Genomic DNA, 22,657 nt, shown 5'->3' with positions numbered 1-22,657 from the left:
AACCAGAAAAAACGAACCCTGAAAAGACCTAGAATATCCACAAAGTTATTTTCATATGGAATTTTCCACCTCCGAGTAAGAAACTCCCAACATGGATTGGACTGAAGCTCATCCACCAGGTAATTGTATCCGGAGCGTTCCGAGAATGGAAACAGATTGTAAATCTGGGGATGAAGTGGATAAAGTTTCAGTTGCCAGTCTCATTTTTTTTTCCTCTCTTTTCCCATTTCTGTTTCCCCCACACGCTTTTTTTCTATACCTTTTGTGCAGTCAGCTCCTGATCCATGTAGGAGATCTGGACGCTCTTATCCACCGCTCGGAGGGCACACAGGGATCCTGCCGCGGCTTCCACGCGTAAATTCAGCTGAGATTTTGGGAGAGCCTCTTCCTGAGGGAATTTCAGATTCACCTGCACATAGAGAACGCGGGGAAAAAACATCTGAAATCTGATAAACGTCCTTAGAATGGAAAAACTAGCATGTGCAATACGAAACTATTCATTAATTGGTTCATCACCATGGCCGCCATTTTAACTAGACTAAAAGAAGGAGAATCTTGACAATTTTGTTCTTTTAAGCATTTCTTTCTTGTTTCCGTGGCAACCCGGACGCACGAATGGGATTTCTGAAAACGTGAAACATGATTGGAGTAAAATACAACATGGAGGGTTGGGGAGCCATAAGGAGGGTATAAGGGGCTCTTGTCTGCTGGGTTCTGTTTCGGCGATTGTGGGTAGTGAAATCATAAAACAAACTAATTATAAACCAAATTATCTCCCACCTTGTTCCAGAAGCAATATTCCACTTTGAATTTCAATCTGTCTGCGATAATCATCCCATCTCTTAACGTAATGTAGCCAATCATCTTAGGTCCTGGAGCGAAGTCGGAGGTGAAGACCAACGGAACCGTTAGAACCCCTTTGACAGCTGAACAAGGAGATGTATTGGATTAGAGGACTCCGACACACGTATCTTGCAGTTACAATGATACAATTACCAGTCTAAATCTTCATATGATAATAATGCCCCACATCTCCAATTGGCCCCAGCCTGGGGCCCACGGGGCTTTTAAACCATTGGTCCTATGTCTGTAATATGGATGTACCACATGCAGTGGCGGAACTACCGGGGTCGCAGGGGTCAGGACTGCAACCAGGCCCTGGAGTCCTGCCAGTCAGGGGTGCCCAAGGGGTGCTGAGCGGTCGTTTTCAGCAACCGCTCGGCTCCCTTCTGTCTCCTCTGCTTCCTGCCACTGCCGCCTGCCTCAGCGCTGCCCCGACTGCAGTGGTGGGAGCGTGAGGCGTCTGTCTCGGGTGCCGGCGCTTTAGCAGTGAAGCCGTGCGCACCGCGGCAGAGCAGCGAGACAGAGGCCTTGTGCCCCCACCACAGGACTGCACGGTAAGTGACCTACAAAGGGGGGTAGGGAGAGGGTAGAAAGTGAGAAGGGGGGTGGGGAGAGGGTAGAAAGTGAGAAGGGGGGGTGGGGAGAGGGTAGATAGTGAGAAGGGGGGTGGGGAGAGGGTAGATAGTAAGAAGGGGGGGGTAGGGAGAGGGTAGATAGTGAGAAGGGGGGTGGGGAGAGGGTAGATAGTGAGAAGGGGGTGGGGAGAGGGTAGATAGTGAGAAGGGGGGGTAGGGAGAGGGTAGAAAGTGAGAAGGGGGTAGGGAGAGGGTAGATAGTGAGAATGGGGGGGTAGGGAGACCACATGACATATGTCTTGATAATAGGCAATCACCCCCGCTTTATGAGGGGTTTTCACATAACCCTGAGGCGGGATATACACGATGAGTTAGAGGGGATAAGTAAACTTGAGTAAGGAGCAATATCAACTTGGGAGTTGGGGAAAAAGTAGTGTGAATTAATTGTGCATCAAAAAGAACGTTGTTGAGCCAGGGAACTACAGTATTGTTAGTCTGACACAAATCGTCAAGATAAAAGAAAAGTGTTCTGCGCTAAATATAAGTGAAATAATGATTGAAAAAAATAATTTATAAATGAATGAATGAATAAAATGTACTAATTCATCCATCTAAATAAGCAACATATAAGGGATATAAATAACTAAATCAATAAATGTATAAATAGATGAATAATAGAGAAATCAATAAACCAATCAATGCAAAAATTTCATCGAAATGTCATCAAAACACTCTGGGTATATGTCCAACCTTTATGTCTTTTTTTTGATTGATTAGTTTATTTCTCAATTTATATAATTTTATGTATAAATATTCATCTATTTATAAATGTATCAACATATTTATATATTTATTGAGTCAGGGAACTACAGTATTGTTAGTCAAGTGAAAAGAAAAGTGTCCTGCGCTAAATATAAGTGAAATAATAATTTAATAAATTAATGAATCAATAAAATACACTAATTCATTCATCTAAATAAGCAACATATACGTCATACAAATAACTAAATCCATAAATATATAAATAGATGAATAATACATCAATCAATCAATAAATCAACAAATAATAACCAAACAAAAAAATGTCAAAAAAAAAATCTGGCTTTATGTCCATTCTTTATGCATTTTTCTTTTATTTATTCATTTATTTCTTTATATATTATGAATTTATTTAGATATTTATTCACTTATTTATATATTTCTTGATATAGTTATTTATATCGCTTATATGTTGCTTATTTTATTTAGATGGATGAATTAGTATATTTTATTGATGAATTCATTAACTTATGAATTACTTATTCCATTCTTATTTCCCTTGCACAGGGCACTTTTCTTTTTTCTTGGCACATTTTAAGGTTTTTGGGGTCCTTTTTGCAGCTGCTACAGGAGCTCGTCGTAGTTCTTTTCTTTTCGTATACAAATATTAAAGCCAATGGTTGCCTGAACCAATCAGGGACAATCAGCAACTTAACAATATGTTACTGGGGAGGAATAATCGTACAGATCCCAATAACAGGGATCTGCTTCTATGGTATGTACATACAGTAAGATTATCTCAGATTCGATCATTGGATAGAACGTTAAATTGTAAGATTTAGGGGGACAGATTGAGTTCCCTTCTACTGCAGCCAATCAAAAGGGTTCCCGGGAGCAATGCTTTTTCATTCACTATCATTATTTGACTTACGGTTTGACTTGCCAATCGGAATAGGTGTTTGGCCAAATAGCAGAATCCCTGCTTTACCGATAACCTGCATCAAAGTATTTAAACATATTGGAGTCAACGAACTTTACATCTCATATAACCCCGCACTCTGCATTCTATATACTGACTGCCCTGATATAACCCCAAACGCTGCATTCTATATACTGACTGCGCTGATATAACCCCGCACACTGCATTCTATATACTGACTGCCCTGATATAACCCCGCACACTGCATTCTATATACTGACTGCCCTGATATAACCCCGCACACTGCATTCTATATACTGACTGCCCTGATATAACCCCAAACGCTGCATTCTATATACTGACTGCCCTGATATAACCCCGCACACTGCATTCTATATACTGACTGCCCTGATATAACCCCAAACGCTGCATTCTATATACTGACTGCCCTGATATAACCCCACACTCTGCATTCTATATACTAACTGCCCTGATATAACCCCAAACGCTGCATTCTATATACTGACTGCCCTGATATAACCCCAAACGCTGCATTCTATATACTGACTGCCCTGATATAACCCCAAACGCTGCATTCTATATATTGACTGCCCTGATATAACACCAAACGCTGCATTCTATATACTGACTGCCCTGATATAACCCCAAACGCTGCATTCTATATACTGACTGCCCTGATATAACCCCAAACGCTGCATTCTATATATTGACTGCCCTGATATAACACCAAACGCTGCATTCTATATACTGACTGCCCTGATATAACCCCAAACGCTGCATTCTATATACTGACTGCCCTGATATAACCCCAAACGCTGCATTCTATATACTGACTGCCCTGATATAACCCCAAACGCTGCATTCTATATACTGACTGCCCTGATATAACCCCAAACGCTGCATTCTATATACTGACTGCCCTGATATAACCCCAAACGCTGCATTCTATATACTGACTGCCCTGATATAACCCCAAACGCTGCATTCTATATACTGACTGCCCTGATATAACCCCACACTCTGCATTCTTTATACTGACTGCTCTGATATAACCCCGCGCGCCAATAAACACGTGACACGCAACATGCAATAAGCTCAGCACTTACCAGGTAGTAGAACGCCACACTGTTGCTGTTCGGTCTCAGGTCCTCTTTACTCAGCTCGTAGGTAACGTTTATGTTCACTTGGCGTCCACAAGAAATGACCCCATAGATGGGCTCTAACTTCACTGAACTACGAGCTTCACTGAAGTACGGAAGGACCGCGTGATAAGCCTCATTATAATAGGGAGTCAGCCCTGGCCATGCTTTGTTATAAGGGGTTTTCATCACATAAGCCTGGGGGGGGGAGCACAGGATGAGTGAGAGAGAGGTAAACCTGAGTGAGGGGCAAATAAATGAGAGAGTGAGATTACTGGGAACAAGATGCGTGAAATGAGCTTGAAAGAAACAATATACAAGCGAGATAAGGTTATTACAGACGTGGAGTCAGGGAACTACAGTATTGTTAGTCTGACACAAGCAGCAACCAAGTCAGTGGAACTTAATTTACAGAAATCCCACTGGTTGTAAGAACATCTCACTTTAAACACATATATTCTAATTAGGATAAGATTACTAACTACACGGGGAGGCATAATCAGTAATGTCCAAGGATAATGAATAAAAAAGGATTATCTAATCCTTGATTCGATCATTTTATTGTGAGAAATCTTTTATATGTAATCTTTACTGCCGTGAAATGGTATAAAGGACATGGGCCGAGGTGAAAGCCTGAACTCACTCTCAGATTGACGGTCCCGGTCCATTTAGAGGTGTCGAGACTGTAGTGAATTTGTCCCATGTTGTCGGTCAGCTTTTCCATCTCAATCACGGCGTCTGCTATCTGAATCTGGAGAGAAGCTTTCTGGAACTTGGACGGCGATCCATTCCGGTTCAGCACCACCAACTGCACGAAACGCGGAAAATGCACCCGGATTGAAATCCCAAAAGCTCAGAGACACAAAGGCCATGGCAACCCTCAACTCAATAAAACCCAACAATGTGAACGATACGAGTCTTCTGTATTTGGGACATAGGCTGGACCTGGGCAGACCATGGGTGGGATTTGGTCCAAATGCCAAGGTAGTGATCAAAGGCGCTGTTTTTATTCTGATCCTAAAATTGTAGCGTTCTATACAATGTACAGTTGTTTAGGGAATGTCTACCTCATAGAGAATCAGCCTTGAGAGCATTGCCTTCATGTTACCCCAATATCTCCGCACAAAATCAGCTTTGGGGTTCTCTCTTTCTTCAAACTTCCAACAAAAGACCGTATCGGCAATAACATCATTAAAAGACCATCTCTTACCATTGCATGGAAGGGGTATCCAACTTTGTAGTATGTGTCCACGTCCTCAAATCTCAGTGTTCCCAACACGTATGAAACAGGAACTTTTCTAGATGCCTCAAGCTTTACCCCTGGAATAAACAAGTTAAATATTGAACTAAATAAAGGATGTCTCATTTTGTCTTCTATGATTCCATAACCCGAAATGTCCATCCTTCCAGTATGAGATTGTGGGCTTTATAAACCTTAGTAAGGATTATTCCATGTTTTAAGACGACTGTGATCTTCATAACTCACTGGAACAATAGAAGGCCTCACTATGTCGAAAGATGACCGTGTCTTCTACCACCTTCTATGGTCAATGCAAGATCTCTTTGATTCCCCTTGAGACTAAGAACTCATCTTATTTATTAAAATACCAGAAACTGCTGTCTTTCTAGAGAAACATGAGCTCTTTGACCCATAGTTTTACCTTTCATCTCACTATAAAGGTCTCCGGTAGAAAGTGGACCTAGCACTCTACAGAGGCAACATGGAAGCACAAGCCGCTGTAAGGGGTGTGATGGATTACTAGGGACCCTTCACAATTGCTTAATGGGAAACTCTCATCGTCCCACCCAATGTTTTTTTTTATCTCCGTGTTCGTCTTCATTAGTATCTCCTAACTAATCTCCCTGGTCCCTTCTCCTTCTAGCCTACCTTGTCTACGCAGCATCGCAGGGGTTAACGGGAGCGGGAATCCGTAGGATCGCTCAAGGCGTTAAAGGTCCGTGCGAGCGACTCTATTGGTTGATGCTAGAGGAGGCCCCTGACGGCGACCAATAGAGTCATTCTTATGGATCTTTAACGCCTGTTCCCTCCCCAGGCCAAGTTTCGGCGTCAGGCGTTAAAGGCCGTATGAGCAACTCTATTGGTTGCAGGCAGGGGGCTCGTCTGACATCAACCAATGAAGAGCAGCTGCACTTCATTGGCAGAGGAGGCCCCTGCTGGTGACCAACAGAGTTGCTCGTACGGACCTTTAAAATCCTGGCGCCAAAGCTGCTGCACTCCACGTTAACCCCGTATTAACCCCTTATTATTAAAAAAAACAAAGAAAAAAAAAAACATGAATAATGTACACAAAGATTTTTTTCCCCACGAAGACGAACACGAGGAGTTGGCCGGCGCCCAAGTCTAGTAAATATGCTCCTTTGCTTTAAATTATAGAAACCAGTTGATGAAGATCAAAGAATTGCCAGAACTCTCACCTGTTCCTCTTTCCACCAAAGAAGCGACCATCACAATGTAAAAGTTAAAGTATCGTAACTCCGTCAGATTGAAGTCGGTAGTATCGACCGTAGCTGAAAAGCAGCCGTTAACATCTGTCTAAGAGAAGGGAGGAGAGACAGAGTGAGAAAGAGAGATACGGAGAGTAAGAAAAAAGAGAGAGGAGTACGAGAAACAGAATGAGAAACAGAGAGAGATACAGAGAAAACAAGGAATATATTACATATCAAGTAAATAATGTGAACTCACCTCTCCGTCAGCATTACTACAAATTGTATTTCCATTCATATAGTACCATACCATCTCCCTGCACATGCTAACACTGAACTGACCGTCTACTCCTTTCCCGTATGTGTATCTGAAAATAAGACAAAAACACACATTAGTAAGTAGGACAGCAATGGGGGCCGGACAGGAGGCTCTACCTATTTTTGTCGGAGCACGGCGCCGATCTCTAAGCCTCTCACCTGCCGCAGACTTTCAGCTGGAAGGTGGGGTCCGGTGCATATATGTCAGAAGGGCTTTCGATGGTGACTTCAAAACGGGGAAGAACTAGAAGACAGAAGAGAACTGAGGAAAATGGATCTAGCGTGGAATTAGATCTGTGAGTGGGCTCGTGTGGACGTGTCTGCAACAAGGGGTAGGTAGCAACATTGGTCATGGTGGACATTTACTGGGGTCTGTGGGAGACCATTTAACGATGTTCTATGGACCTTCACAAAACAGTGATCCCAAGAACTGCATTCTAGAACATCCGTACCTTGCTCTTCAACAATGAAGGTTTTCAAAGCCTTCCCGTTGTCCACGCTAATGGTGTAGATTCCCAAAAGAGGTTCGGAGGCTAAGTTAAAGCTCAGGTCAATAATTCCCATATTGGGTTGAACTTCCAGCCACTGAGCAATTCGGTTATTGTTAGAATCCTGTTTATCCCATAAAAACAGAGGAAATGTCATTAGTATCACGGTGGAGTACCCTACCGAGCAACCCGCACTGCACTGTGCCATCAATTGAGCCCTGCTCCCTACCCTTCACTCCGTGTACCCCATCTCTATTCCAAGTCTCCTTCTCCCCCAGTCACCCATAAGCCAGCCCCTCTTCTCTCCCTTCCAATATTGCATTGCCCTCCCCAGCATCTCAGGTCTTTTTCGTTCTCAGTTCCCTATGTCTCAGATCCAACCCGTTCCATATCCTCATCACTCCTATTTCCTCACTTTACGCCTTCCTATATTTCCACTACCTTTACCTCTACACCCTTTCTAATACTGTCTGCACCTCTCTCTTATCTGTCAACTCTTTCCCTCACCTACTCTATCAGTTCCATCCACACCTTGCTTCCCCCGGACCCTCAACCATTTGTAATCCACCTCCTCATCCTTATCTCATCAATTCGTAATCCACCTTCACCACCTGCCCCCCCTCACACTATCCTACACGCTAACATCCCCATGAGTCTGTTCATTTACCCTTATTCCCATCTATAAACCCGCTGAAAGCCATCACTGCCCATGCTGCCAACACCAGGAAAATCACTACTCACCCTTAATTGCACAATGGGATACTGCAAACAAGAAGGACATAGATTAGTGAGATGATCAGTAAGACTTTCATCCCATTATCTCCTCTCCCTTTACGTCTCCTGGGATCTCCCATCTCATCGGCACAATTCCTCTTTCCAATTCCCTCTCTATCCATCATTTTTCTTCTCCTCCTCTCTCTCAACCCACAGAGATGCAAACTTCGAGAGTTCAGAACCTCTCTTAGACACACAAACTATATCCTCGTCTCTTTTGCCACATTACTTATCGCTACTATCTACCCTCTGTGACAGGGCCAGGCTAGCTGGCTCATATGTCATATGAAGTTTAGCCGGGTCATGGAGCACTTTTGTGTCCGGTTCCGTATACCGTGACCCGGTAATATATTATATTGTGTATTATTGTGTAACCGGCCCAGAGACTGATGTGGCTTCAGCTCCAGCCTTCAAAGAGACGATCCTATAATCTGGCTGGGGCTCTTAATCAGCCAACACAGCCCTGTCTGCCCAGACGGCACCCGCACTACAGGGGGGATAACACAGGTGGGGGAACCCATTGTATTCTGTAATCCCCTCACCTGATACATCCCCCGTATACTGATGGGATTTGTGATGGGATGTGGCTGATGGGATTGGGGGTTGGGTTCGGTACTCATTGCATTGAGATTGTATAAAGTTCTGTGTGTTTGTAATAAAGAGAGTTCTTCTTGGTTTGCTACGAATGGTGGTCTGGATGATCCGTGGATAGCTGAGTGCGATCCGTATGAGGGACTGACTGGTGATTCCTCAGCCCTCAAACAGGGGTACCCAGCCTTGGGTACGGTGACCCTGTAACACCCTCGTTCATGGTCTACTATCTCACCGGTTTCGTAGAAGCCACAAATTTCTTGTCCAGAGTCACAATACGAAAGTTAACTAGAAAGAGAGAGAAACATTGTGATGAGATGAAGGTATCCTCCGCCCAAAACTCTCTAACCATTGGCCGTCTTTTCCCCGTCACTCACCAGTCTGGCTCGGTCTATACGTAGGTTTATCTGTTTGGATGACAACGCCATTGTTAATTCTCTGAATCAGAACAGATTTACTGTCTTTAAACTCTACGGCACCGCTCCCTGATATTTGGATCTCAGCCACCTCGTCTTGTCCCCCTGAGGGTGGTGGAACCTGTGTGGAAAATGCAGAAGAACGACGTTACCACCTAAATCCTCCAAATCTGTGCTTATTTACCCTGCTCATTCTAATAAAAGTGTAAAGTGTCCTAGATACATTCAACAAGATCAAAGGACTAACAAATGACGTTTCTATGAATCTGGTGATTATTCCACAGACCAATTTTTCTTTATTCGGCCAAAAAAGTCGAAAAAATAAAACAGCGGAGGAACACAGAAAAAAGAAAGGAAATCAAAAAGAACGCAATGTATCTGAGGCATCAGGACCCATCAGTAGGATTGTAAAGGAATAATCCAATGGTTTAAGAGACCATTTTAGGAGATAGACCAAGTGACTATGACCAAGAGGTCTTCCTGTCACTGGACCAGTAAAGGTGACCCCCAAGCCACCCATAGATGAGAGTTACCCCAGTTACCAGACGCACCAAGATCCATCTATCGGAGACATCTTCGTTTCCAAACTTCCATCATTTTCAGTCTTTACATACCTCAATAAAACTAATCGCTACATGAATGTGAGATTAGACATGACTTTCCTATGCTTTACTGCTTTACTATGGCAATCACACCCATACATTGCCATGTTCGCCTTGATTAGTTGTTGGGGTAATATTTTATATATATTTTATATATGTTATTTAATATTAATTGGGATGTTTCCTAACGCATCCTAATTACATTGTAGCAAACTCTATCCCCTAACCAATAATTCAAAGTACTGTATATTTCTTATGTGTCTTTAGGGAAAGATACTTTGTTTTCGATTAAAAGTTACTTTTAAAAAAATTCTGTGGACTTGTGCATACATGAGATGGCTTTACGTCACTCCAGCAGACGCTTGGCATTGGGCACACTGATCTGCGGCTTGTATGCAGCTGCTTGGCCATAGAGATCCATTTCGTGAAGCTCCCGACATACAGCGCTACGGCTGATGTTGCTTCCAGAGGCAGTTTAAATCTCAGTACTGAGTGATGCTTCAGAAGTCGGGCGTTTTTTACGTGTTACGCGCTTCAGCACTCGATACCCTCACTCTATGAGTTTGAGTGGTCTACTGCTTTGTGGCTGAGCTGTTGTTACTCCTAGACGCTTCCACTTCACAATGATAGCGCTTGCTAAATATTATTTTCTAACACAAGGTGGCACCAAAGTCATTATTTGAAGTCGTGTGCATGTCTATTATTGTAGAGAATGCCCCCATCCGGCCCCCGTCTAGTCGCCCGTTTCTCCTGCTGTAAAGACTCAAACCTTAATCAGTCGTTGGTCTCGTCTTAGATTCAGGAGCCGTATGTCTATCCCACGCATGTTTAATACCCTCACTGTATTACCCTCTAGCACTTCTGCTGGGAGTCCATTCCACATATCTACCACCCTTTATCTACCTTCCTTTCTGTAAAGTAAAACTTCCTTGCATTACATCTAAGCCTCTTTTATGTAATAATAATAATTCTGGACAAAAGATACCAGCTAAAGCTGAGCAAAATATTGCATAAAAAAATACGGAAAAAGTGCATCAAAAAAGCCTGCTTTTTTTTGCATTTTAGCCCCAAAACGCTTCCAAAATATAAACAATAAACAAAAATATAGTGATTTTGTTTATGCCTCTAGCGGTTAATTACATTTCGTGATTACATTTTTTACACGGGCAAATATTTTGAGATATAAAGGGGAATTTAAGAATTATCTCGGAGTTTACGAAATAATCGGGAGCTCAAAGCGTGACGGAATAGAAGCAATTAGAATGTAGATTTACCGGTTCGCCCGCATTGGATTGACATACGTAACAACCGTAATAAACTCAAACTCATAAAACTTCCCTATAAAAAATACTATTTCTTCAGAATACTCCATACTCGGCGAAGATGACGCTTTTGATGATGAAATATACAATAAAATGATGCGATGAGCTCATTGATTCCTACCTCCGGCTGATTTAAGAGGGTGATTCTGACATTTTCTGTACAGACCAGCCAGTTTATGTCACTGTCCCTTTTCATGCCCCCCAAGTGTCCCAATTTTTATAGGACAGTCCTGATTTTCAGGCACCGTCGTGTTATCCCACAATAGGTATCAAAGAGCCGGTTGGTGCGATCCTCTGATCCCCGTTGGTCATGGTCAGTCCAAATAAAACCCATGGATGTACAGTTCACGTACCCCGGCTTCGTTATTAACCCCTTAAGGACAATGGGCGGTCCCTAAACCCATTGAAAACAATGCATTTTGAGCCCATACATGTACAGGCTTTGTCATTAAGGGGTTAATATTATATACGATAAATGATAATGGCACCAACACGCAAAAGGATGGGAAATGTGGTCAAAATTAAAATCATCATTGGTGATGGTCGTATGTCCGTTGTACAGCGCCGCAGAATATGACGGTGTTATATAAATCAATAAATGATAATATTATATGGTGTCTGTCTGTTCCTTCCCCTGCTGAAGATCAGAAGATCCCCAAATGATCTCACCAAATACATTCATGGGCGGAAGGGACGGTCCAGCTGGTCGGACCGCTATAGGAATCTCATCCAGCTGGGGGCTATACAGCCGTTTATCTGGATTTACTACATATAAAGCAGACGTGCCCATAATGAACATGACAATTATTCCGGAGGCTCTGGTTTATGCGCCATCTGCAATTTCACGTGAATGTTGTTTATCCTGCCAGGCTTATAGAAAGAGAGGGGAAAAAACAGCAAATTAGGTAAAATTAGGGATGATGATGAAATCACTTTTTTTTTTTCTAAGATTCACTAAGGCAAACTATGTCTCTCTCCAAAGCAGTCATCATGTCTTACCAAGTCTCGGATAATTCCTCCTCGATGGCAATGGCGCCCCCTGTCCATAGGGGCGGACTGGCGATGGTGGGGTGGCCCTGGCACTTTTAAGTCCGCACACTGCTCTTTTTATGCATGTGTCCAGGCATATCGAGCCTGAAGTGACGCTGTTGGCCACCAGACCACTTGGGCATTTGCCCGGTGGCCAGTCAACAGGTGTAAACAAAGAGGAATGATTTAAAAACCTAGTTTCCCATAAAAAGAACTTTTTATAAATTATTTTTAAAAAAACAAAAACAAATGAGATTTTACGACCTCCTTAAGAGAGATTGAAGGTCTCCCGATGGACTGGAGGTACCTCACCTGAAAGCTGTAGCACTGGAGGAAGCCAGTAGGGGGCATCTTCCCATTGTACAGCGTAATAATCTGTCCTTTTACATTCAAGGTCACAGAAACACTGGCTACAACGCTGCGTTGTTCACTGTCCAACTGCAGACACATCTTCTCTGTGGAAGGGAAGTGGAGCTCGGATGGCACCAGTAGGACATAGTATCTGGAGAAGAATGAATTAGTAATTAACCCAGAGGAGATAGTGGCAGGGAGGGAAGGAGGTTAGGATTATCCATAGAGGGAAAAGAGGCCAACAATTGAACCTTATGAAGCAGAACCATAGAGGGGAGAGTCTGAGATGATGTAGAAGATGGCCCCATTAATCTGCTTGTTTTTCCTGCTGTAAAGACTCAAATCTTAATCAGTTGTTGGTCTCGTCTTAGATTCAGGAGCCATTTCCCTATCCCATGCATGTTTAAATTCCCTTAAAACCACCCCTACTGACTACTAACCATGTACAGTATACTTGCTCCTCTGTCTCATCTGATCTTCACTCCCCGTTGTCTATATAAGAAATACCAACAATAAACAATAAAGATTACACGGCCTGGACAAACCACCCAGTAGCCATAAAGAGTGCCAAGCTAGGACAACCTAGATGCATGATCATGACCTCTTCCATCACTTTCGTGGTCATTATGGTTAAAAGCCTGGTTATATTTTTGGTTGCTGTCCTCAGCAGAACCTCTCCTGGACCCTTATTCCACCCATTTTTCCTTTTCCCTTTCCAGTTAGAGAACTTACATTTGAGGAGCTTGAGCTTCTACTCTCCCGAACAGAACAATCAGGAAGACAAGGAACATCTTACACTCCAAATAGAATTGTCCTGGTTTCAGGAGAAACATCTCTACTGTCTGCATTACTCTACTTCATGCTCTCAGCCCTGTCCCTCTGATTGTCTGCAGCCAAGTGATTCTTTATATATAATGGTCTCGGGGTCCTGTACCCGTCCAGCCCAATAATTCATACGTAATTCGCTTCTCAGATCTTCAAACACTTTCTGCTCCTATTGTTTGAAGATTAATGGGCGCTCACTAACCTGATAAGAGACAAAAAAAAGTACACAACCACGAAGCACGTGGGGCATAAATCAGACATGAGTGGACTTGATCGCTCTACCACCATGTGCAGAGATACAAATATACAAAATAATATTATTTTATTGCTTTTCTCTTACAGATGGAGTATAAATAGGGGTGGTTTCCTACTCAAGGAGGACCTGTGAACCACCATGGTATTAGTGCTTGTTTTGTGTGTTGACTGCTGTCAAGGAGACCTCACAGTCATCTTCACCCATAGCAGACTACATACAATATATATATAAATATATGTACTGTTTATAGGGGGGTAAAAACATTTCCTCTGGGTCCTTAAATATTTTTCTGGATCCAGGGACAGTCCTAAGGTTTCTGCAACTTAGGCAAGTTGTGCCTTCTACCGCATCCTGAATGCTTACCAAGGTCACCGTCTCTTTTACAAAATGAGACCACCACAAAATAAAATAATGAATTAAATCCAGGCTCCCGCTGGGCGACCAGTCTAAATGTTCCACTGACTTCACTTCATCACCAAACCCATCAAATCTACAATCCAGATAACCTTACCCAACCTGCAAGGCCTGGTCCAGCCGGGGCGCACAAGGACTCTTCACCTGGCCACCGACAGCCGCCTTGGTTCTGTGGCTGCCGAGAGTTATTTCAACCAGGGTATAATAATGGATGAGGGTGGAATATCAGCCCCTCGTACAAACAGGCGCTCAGACTATTGTCCTTCTAACCTCCAACCAACGCTTTCTAAAAACAGAGAATAACTTAGATCTAAAAAGTGTAATATCAGGACCGGTGAAGGATTGTGTTTCTAGTCAGTGCCAAGAATTTCCGACCCATTGTTCTATACGTATCCGCATGTCCCTATATGTACATCTGAATCTAAGACGAGACCAACGACTGATTAAGGTTTGAGTCTTTACAGCAGGAGAAACGGGGAGACTAGACGGGGGCCGAATGGGGCCGATCTGCCGGTCCAGGTTTTTAACCCTTTAAGTAATTCCCGGCCGTCTTTGTCCATTTCTACCTCTCCATGTAACTGTTAAGGGTTCTTTAAGTGATGTGAGAAGCTGCCGGAGTGACCGTCGTGGCAAAGTTATGAGCAGAAAATGATTTGTTCACTATATCTTTTGTTCGGATGGATGGTGACACGAGAAGGTCACAGGAGACCTGTAACAGCGTGACTTTATTCAGTTGGTACCATTGTGTTAAACAATGAATTTGATATGTTTACAGGTCAAAAGGGGGGCAATCTATGGGTCTCGTGCCAACTCATCCTAAGCGAATAGGATGACCATCCTATTACCATCCATTGCACACGGGGCGAGTACCCTCCCATTCCCGCAGCGCATTGAGTGCTATCGGCCGGATACGCCTGACCTCAAGCTACGTGACCGTGGTGGGTCATCACCAGAGAACTCTGGGTTGCAGGAGTGCCCACTCCCCACCGATTTCCCAATAAAACAGCTGTGTGTTCCTTGACGTCAGCGGGACCCCTCACTGGCAGGGGCGGGCTGGGCAGGGGGGCAATTGCCCCCCAGGCCGCCCGAAATCTAATCTAAATGGCCGCTGGGTGCTGATGCAGCCGGCCGGTGCTACTTTAATACTTGTTTTTTAAGATGTAATATAGCAAGCCGGATCGGCAATTAAATAAATTAAAAAAAAAGTATTAAAGTAGCGCCGGCCGCCGGCATCAGTACCCAGCGGCCGTATGCAATGGCCGCCAAGTGATGGGAGCAGCGTGAGGGGTGAAAGGTGAGTGCGAGGGGGCGGAGCTTTCACCCCTCACGCTGCTCCCATCACTATGCGGCCATCAGACTGCTGGAAAACTGATCTAAACGGCCGCTGGGTGCTGATGCCGCCGGGCGGAGCTACTTTAATACTTTTTTTTTAATTTAATAGCCGATCCAGCTTGCCATATTAATTTTTTTTTTTAAAAGTATTAAAGTAGCTCCGGCCGACGGCGTCAGCACCCAGCGGCCGTTTAGATCAGTTTTCCAGCAGTCTGATGGCCGCATAGTGATGGGAGCAGCGTGAGGGGTGAAAGCTGCTTGAGCAGCGGATGTCGTGTCACTGACATCCTGTCTACATAGAAAACCGTCTGTTGCTACCAGGGTATGGAGGTCTAGACGAAACCCCCCAAAAGTGGAAGTAGAAGGTTAGTAAACCAATTTTATTTTTGTACAAGCTATATAATATTTTTTTTGTATTTGTTAAAAACAAAAAAAATAGGTATATGTGTGTGTATGTAAGTGTGTCCCCAGTGTCACTTCTGTCCCCAATCAGCCCCCCGTGTCATTACTGTCCCCATTCAGCTCCCCAGTGTCATCTCTGTCCCCGATCAGCCCCTCCCAGTGTCATCTCTGTCCCTTTTCGACCCCCCCTGTCATTGCTGTCCCCATTCAGCTCCCCAGTGTCATCTCTGTCCCCAATCAGCCCCCCGTGTCATTACTGTCCCCATTCAGCTCCCCAGTGTCATCTCTGTCCCTTTTCGACCCCCCCTGACATTGCTGTCCCCATTCAGCTCTTCAGTGTCAGCTCTGTGCCCAATCAGCCCACTTTAAGGTATGATCCTGGTAGGGTACTCATATTAGCCTTTACAATTTCCCTGCTGCTGTGTACTATACTTCCCATAATCCTCAGCCAGTATCATGGGGGACATTTAACTGGCTGAGCATCAGGGGAACATTAGGGTTTGATTTTTATTTTTTTTTACCATCCTTTGTTGCTATTACATTTACTTATGCCGAACCACATTTGAATCATATTTGTCTTTTTATAATGAACATGCGCTCAGGAAAAGATGGGCATGTATGGTGGGCTGATTCGTGGCACAACGGGCCACTTCACTTGACTTGCCCCCCAGGCCTTAGGCTGCCAGCCCTCCCCTGCTCACTGGCATCAGCGGGACCACCCTGCGACTCCTTGCCAGCATCCCGCAAGGGAGGGCTCCTGGTAGCCGGAGCCATAAAGTTCCCAGGTACGGGCATAACATAGATAAATACTTCACCGAGCCCCCTCGGTCGACCTGGTTTCAACTGTACAGAGTTTGTCTCTAGATATAATTACTTCCGCAAGATGTGGGTTTTGATATTACTTAGCGAAAAATTGGGTAAGAGTGTGCTTTGTAAATGACGCCTATAATTAGTTTCCCTGAATGTAATAATAAAAAAAAAATAATACTAGAAAATAACGACGAAAAAGTGTCCACAAGCGTGGGGGCTGAGGAGCTGGCAGCCATCTTTTTTTCAGGAACACTTGCCCTTCGTACATCTCATCTGCCTTTTCAGGAATAAAAAAGAATGACGGTGTTAGTGCAGAAATTCCTGAATACAGAAATCATGACAGACTGCTACTAATGGCCACTCCAAGACATTTGTTTTCCTGACTAAATAATAAATCTTGGGAAGCTCTAGAAAATTATTTAAAGGGGTGACGTCACCATGACAGCCAGGATCTTGAACACAGGGCGAAAGGGGCAGAGGTTTAGGCCCAGCCTCACCTAGGGGCCACAGCAGTTCTAACATTAGACCCCGTATAGTTGTACGTGAGGAGGGCGGCTCATTGTGGGTTCCCAGCATTGGTCTGGTGGTGTCAGGTACAACTTGGCCTGGGGGACCCGCTAGCTGAAGTTTGCCCCATTATCACAAGATACATCCCCATTGACAGATCTTAACATTACACTCATTAAAAGCGCTTTTTTTATTTTTTTTGTCAGAGGAACTACACTATATGGACAAAAGTATTGGGACGCCTGACCATTACACCAGCAGGGACTTTGATGACATCACATTCTAAATACATAGACATTAATATGAAGTCGCCCCCCCCCCCCGTCCGCTCTTCTGGGAAGTATTTGTACAAGATTTCGGGGAGTTTCTGTGGGGATTTTGCCCATTCATGCGTTTGTGAGGTCAGGCGCTGAAGTTGGATGAGACGTCCGGATCACAATCTCTGTTCCATTTCATCCCAAAGGTGTTGGATGGGGTTGAGGTCAGGGCTCTGTGCGGCCGGTCACGTTCTTCCACCCCAAACTCATCCAGCCATGTCTTTGTTGAGCTTGCTTTGTGGTCCGGGTCACAGCCACGCTGGAATAGAAAAGGGTCTTCCACAAAACTGTTCCCACAAGCTTGAAAGCGCTGAAGTATTACGATTTTCCTGCACAGGAAGGAAGGGCCCCAAACACTGAAAAACGGCCCCAGACCATTATCCCTCCTCCACCAAACTTCACAGTTGGCACAATGCAGTCAGGCAGGTAACGTTCTCCTGACATCCGGCAAACCCAGGTTCGCCCATCAGACTGCAGAGAACCCGTTTCGGCTGCTCCGGAGTCCAGTGGCGGCTGCTTTACACCCCATCGATCCAACGCTTGGCATTGTACTTGGCTCTGCACTCGGTGACCCCGTTACGGTGCAGAAATATTATCCAAACATGCTCCCCCCATTACTGTTACCATTTCTGCGGTGGGAATCACGTTCATTATATTTAATGTACCCTACATTGTTTTCGCCAGACGTTTCCAATCCAGGCCGGGCCAGGCCAGGCCAAGCCGTGAAGGAAACCAGCTGACTCTTCATGTTTGGCGCTGCTCAATAAGGCGTCTGTCTGCAAGAAGATTAACCGTGAGCCGATTAGACTGGAAGAGATTATAGTGGAGATAACGCACCAGCAGCTGGGACTCTATACCCATTCAGAACTTCATGGACGTTGGAAAAGTTCCCGTAATTCATTAGGGTGCCTCCTCTACCCCGCTGCAAGCTACCCTGTGTTGGGTCCAACATTGAACTAATGATGCATACGGTGATATTCCGTAGCTGGTGCTGATAACTATTTTATAGACTATTATAGACATTTGGCTTTTAAATTCTAAAAATCCCTAACGTCAGGAATCTCGAACATGCAGAAAATGGCCCAAATTGGGACATGTTTATTAGTAGCGCGGTCACAGACATGACCAGTACACGACCACCCGCTTACCTTACCCTTGCTGCACTTGCATCTTCCATGTGTCGCAGGCTGGCTGCGTGGGGGCTGATGGCGGAGCGTGCTCTGCGGGGGCATAGACCTCAATCGATGTCATTCCACGTCGGGCTGGTCCTGGGAGATCAGAGGTTCTACAGGACCTGTCCACGATTCCCACGGTCATCAAAAGCAGGACAGTTGGGACGTCCGTAGGAGACGGCTGTTGGAATCCTTAGGATTATCAGACCTCAGCAGCTCTAGAACGGGGTCATTCTAGCTAAAATGTCTCACATGGGTGTACTTGCCTTGAGCGCTGCCCTAGCCCCAGCCCCAGCCCAGGGCAACATCCATACCACATGCCAGCGTGCTGTGTCTTAAAGGCATCTCTGCACTGTGTCCATTGTATTTATTGTTCCCCACAAAAAATTCAGGTAGACAGATACGTCTATAAGCCCTGCCCCGGCCCACCTCCTTTAATCGTGTTAGTGTATGTGTAACACACACACACACACACACACACACACACACACACACACTCCCTGTCTCATCAACAGTACAGCTTGCTCAGACACCACACCGGGCTGATTCTTTACAGCAATTCCATACATTCATTAGTCAAAGTGTCCAGCTGGGGGATTAAGACCGAGCCGTTCTATTGTTCCCCACAGGCAGTATGATAAGGAGTGGGGGGTTTAGTAGATCGGGGCTCAGATAACAGAGCGAGAATCATACTAATGGCTGATATGCAGCTGCCTGAAACTTGAACAATTTAAATTTTTTTTTTTTTTTTAAATAAAAAGAACAGTTTTTTTTCAAGCGTGCTTTTTAACTCCAGATCAGACTGACAAACAAGAAAACTAAATTGTAGTTGGTTTAAATAAGGGAGTTTGGCAGCGACAGCTCCCCGTTAACTCTTTAACTCTCCTGCAATCCCCTGGGTTACTCAGTACAATCCCTTATCTCTTGGAAAGACAAATACAACAGATAAAGGTCAAAGGGCTACAAAAATGGCACAAGGTCTCCAGATAAAGCTGACCGAGACAGGCTGAAAGTCCCAAATATGCGTATGGCCTAGAACGGGGAGGAATTATGCTAAACGCTTACAGAGTACGTTAATATGCAGGGCCAGTAAACACCACAGGAAAATTAAATGCCAGTAATAGTTACCCAGAACATACACCCCCCCCCCCCATCCTGTGTGTCCATTGCACAACACCATGGTTTACGACGGCGATACTTAAAGCAATAATTACGACCGAATGACTTCTGTCCTACAAGGGTAGCCACCGATGGGAAGGGGGCTTGAATACAACAGCAGTTACTTAAGAGATTCATCGGAAATAGTGATTCAGAGATAAAAACAGAACAGATTGAATTAAGACATTTTTCCCTCTTTCTACCCAAATTCTCTTCGCATCTTTTACACGAAGGTGTAATTCCGGCATTTGCAAATATTTCACACCCGATGCCTCAAGTCTATAATCCTAAAAATAACCTTTTTTATTATTATTATTTCTAATATCAGTTTATTAGAATTTAAAAATTATAATACAGTTTAAAATTAAGCTTTAAAAAAAATATGTTTTCTTTTTCCTGCAGAATATTAATGAAGGCATCTCACGCGGCGTCGCGTACAAGCCTTAAGTCCGGGTTTTTGTTGCTTTTTGCCAATTCCTTAAGTACCGATATAAATTTTATTTTATTTTTTTTTCCTGCCAGGTAATTAGGGAACCATTTCTCAGTAGGAGATACTAATGGGGCAATAACGTTATTTTATTTTTTTTCTTCTTCCTTCTCAAATAAACGGCCAAGATCCTTGCTGTCGTCGTCCTCTGTGCTTTCAGATGAGACGGAAGTTTCGCTTTCAGAGCCGAGATAGAGCAAGCGATAAAGATTAAACGGGGCAAAAAGACTTTAAAGGGACATTCTGGGCATTATATGCACTTTAATGCATGATAGCCGGGTGGCCCTTTAAATAATGATTCCCCGTTGCTAATGCATGGAGCGATCCTGCTCAATCACACCCCCCCTCCGTGCATTTCCTGCGACCCCCAGCTACCGAGCTTCTAGAACCTACCGCTCACCAGGGATACATTTAGCTCCGAGCAGATCATCATGGGGCTGGTCCCTTTAAATAATCACCCCCGACCCTGCAGACACGCGGCGGCATCCTGCTCAGCCACCATTTTTCCTGCCACCCCCCGTAGCTGCTTAGTTTGTAGGAGCCGCTGCCGGCACCCAACCGCAGCAAGAAACCGGGGAGGGGGTCTCATGAGACCCCCAGTGCGCATGCAAAGAAAGAACTTCCATTGATTGATTGACTGCCTGCTACAATGAATCAGTGGAGTGAAAATAGGCAGGCACAGGTTGTCTCTGGAGCTGCCGCTTCTCCTGAAGGTAAGTGATTTATACAGACTGAAGAATGCGTATTAAAGTACTTCTACGTGCATCGTTAAACGCCGCCTCGCTATATATATATATATATATATATATATATATATATATATCATACATCATACAAGCACAAAAAAGGGTTAAACTGCAGCAAAATATACCAGGAACGTATTCAAAACTGAGCTATTTAATAAAAATAATTAAAAAAAAAGTGAAAAGACGTTAGCTGCACGAAGCATGAATTACCGTTTACTGCGCCTAGTATTGTCTCTGTAAATATGCTTTTAAATTTAATAAAACATTAAAAGCCAACGGTACTTGCCCGGTAGCCCAGCATGTGACCGGAACAGTCTTCATCCGATACGAAGGAAACGTATAGACAGCACACTCGGCCGGGCTCTCGCGCAGAGATGTACAGACTGACAGACGGGGCGCCGAGGACACGCCGGACCGGAGCACGAAGCTGCAGCCACATCTGCCAGCGGTAAACGGGATTCAGCAGCAGCCAGGCCGACAGCTTCAGAAGCCACTTGTTATACTGGCCCAATGATCACACAAAGAGTTAAAGAGCAGCATAAAGGCTCGTGGGGTTTGCCCTCCCCTGGGGTGCGTAATGATACATTCATTGTAAAGGTGTTACTTAAGTTGAAAACACGTTTTGTGACCTACGAGATTCCTGGTAAAGGCCAGAAGTCAAGAGAATGGCAACAACGTAGGCAATGAGGGATCAGAGCCATTCGGCCCCGTCCGGTCTGCCTGTTTTTCCCCGCTGTAAAGACTCAACCCTTAAATAAGTCCCTTGTCTTGACTACCCAATGCATTACCGCATTAGCATCTACTACTTCGGCTGGGAGGCAGTTCCACTTACCTACTGCCCACTGTTAAGTAAACCAGTCACATTGCAGGCTTATGCTACCCCATCTAGTATACATTACTCAGTGGGGACGTGCGAGTGTCATGATACATAATACCCCAGCGTTATTTTCAAGTTACACAGGTACTGGAGTTAGTTTCATAAGGACTCCAGTGCCATTTACGGCATTCAAATCCACGCAGGCATTCTTTAGTTATTGAAGTTAGAAAACGAAACAATGGACTCCTCCCCAGCTGCCTCTTCCAATAGCAGGGAGCATACCTCAGTATGCACATGCTCAGAACCGCTAGCCAATGGGATGCGGTCAATATAAGAAACAAATCCCTTAAGCAAGGTAAGCCAATGCATTTTAATTATTTTGGTCTTTGGGCATAGAATACCGACCTCCATCAATGTACAACGGTTAGAACGAAAGAACTAGCGGCTCAGACATAATGCAAGGAAGTTTTACTTTACTGAGGTAGTAGATACGTGGAACAGCATCCCAGCTGAAGTGGTAGAGGGGATTTAAACAAGACGAGACCAACGACTGATTACGGTTTGAGTCTTTACAGCAGGAGAAACGGGCGACTAGATGGGCGGTGGGTTGGATCTGCCGGCAGATTGTGTTCTTTCACCCCCAATAACGAATTATGTGGTACTTAGAGCCATTACCTGGCGCTATATGAAATCAATAACTATAACAAGACAAAGGCATGTTAGGTCAAATGACATTTTATTACATTCCAGCTTTTTTTTGTAATTTTTATTATTTTTTTGGCTGTTTGCTTAAATAAGACTTTAAAAAAAATAAAAAATAAA

The 22,657-nt window shown here is 44.2% G+C and overlaps 1 protein-coding gene across 1 annotated transcript in view; it reads right to left on the bottom strand.

Moving 5' to 3' along the window:
- Positions 1-22,246, bottom strand: part of LOC149288761 (alpha-2-macroglobulin-like protein 1) — a 34,831-nt gene extending 12,585 nt beyond the window's left edge. Inside the window, exons 1-15 of the mRNA XM_089491453.1 lie at positions 22,241-22,246; positions 21,301-21,520; positions 18,609-18,723; positions 12,554-12,743; positions 9,250-9,409; positions 9,108-9,160; positions 8,249-8,269; positions 7,472-7,631; positions 7,179-7,263; positions 7,012-7,069; positions 6,693-6,810; positions 5,467-5,576; positions 4,900-5,064; positions 4,224-4,454; positions 260-409 (exon numbers count right to left, since the gene is read on the bottom strand). Coding sequence (XP_089347579.1) covers positions 260-409; positions 4,224-4,454; positions 4,900-5,064; positions 5,467-5,576; positions 6,693-6,810; positions 7,012-7,069; positions 7,179-7,263; positions 7,472-7,631; positions 8,249-8,269; positions 9,108-9,160; positions 9,250-9,409; positions 12,554-12,743; positions 18,609-18,723; positions 21,301-21,520; positions 22,241-22,246 — 1,842 coding nt within the window. The remainder of the gene's footprint in view (positions 1-259; positions 410-4,223; positions 4,455-4,899; positions 5,065-5,466; positions 5,577-6,692; positions 6,811-7,011; positions 7,070-7,178; positions 7,264-7,471; positions 7,632-8,248; positions 8,270-9,107; positions 9,161-9,249; positions 9,410-12,553; positions 12,744-18,608; positions 18,724-21,300; positions 21,521-22,240) is intronic.
- Between the last annotated feature and the right edge of the window lie 411 nt (positions 22,247-22,657).

Source organism: Sceloporus occidentalis, unplaced genomic scaffold, assembly GCF_023333645.1.
Source record: "Sceloporus occidentalis isolate IW3139 unplaced genomic scaffold, rSceOcc1.0.p SCAF_50, whole genome shotgun sequence".
Lineage (NCBI taxonomy): Eukaryota > Metazoa > Chordata > Lepidosauria > Squamata > Phrynosomatidae > Sceloporus > Sceloporus occidentalis.
Note: the sequence above shows the minus strand (reverse complement) of the source record. Positions and strands in the feature narration are given on the sequence as shown.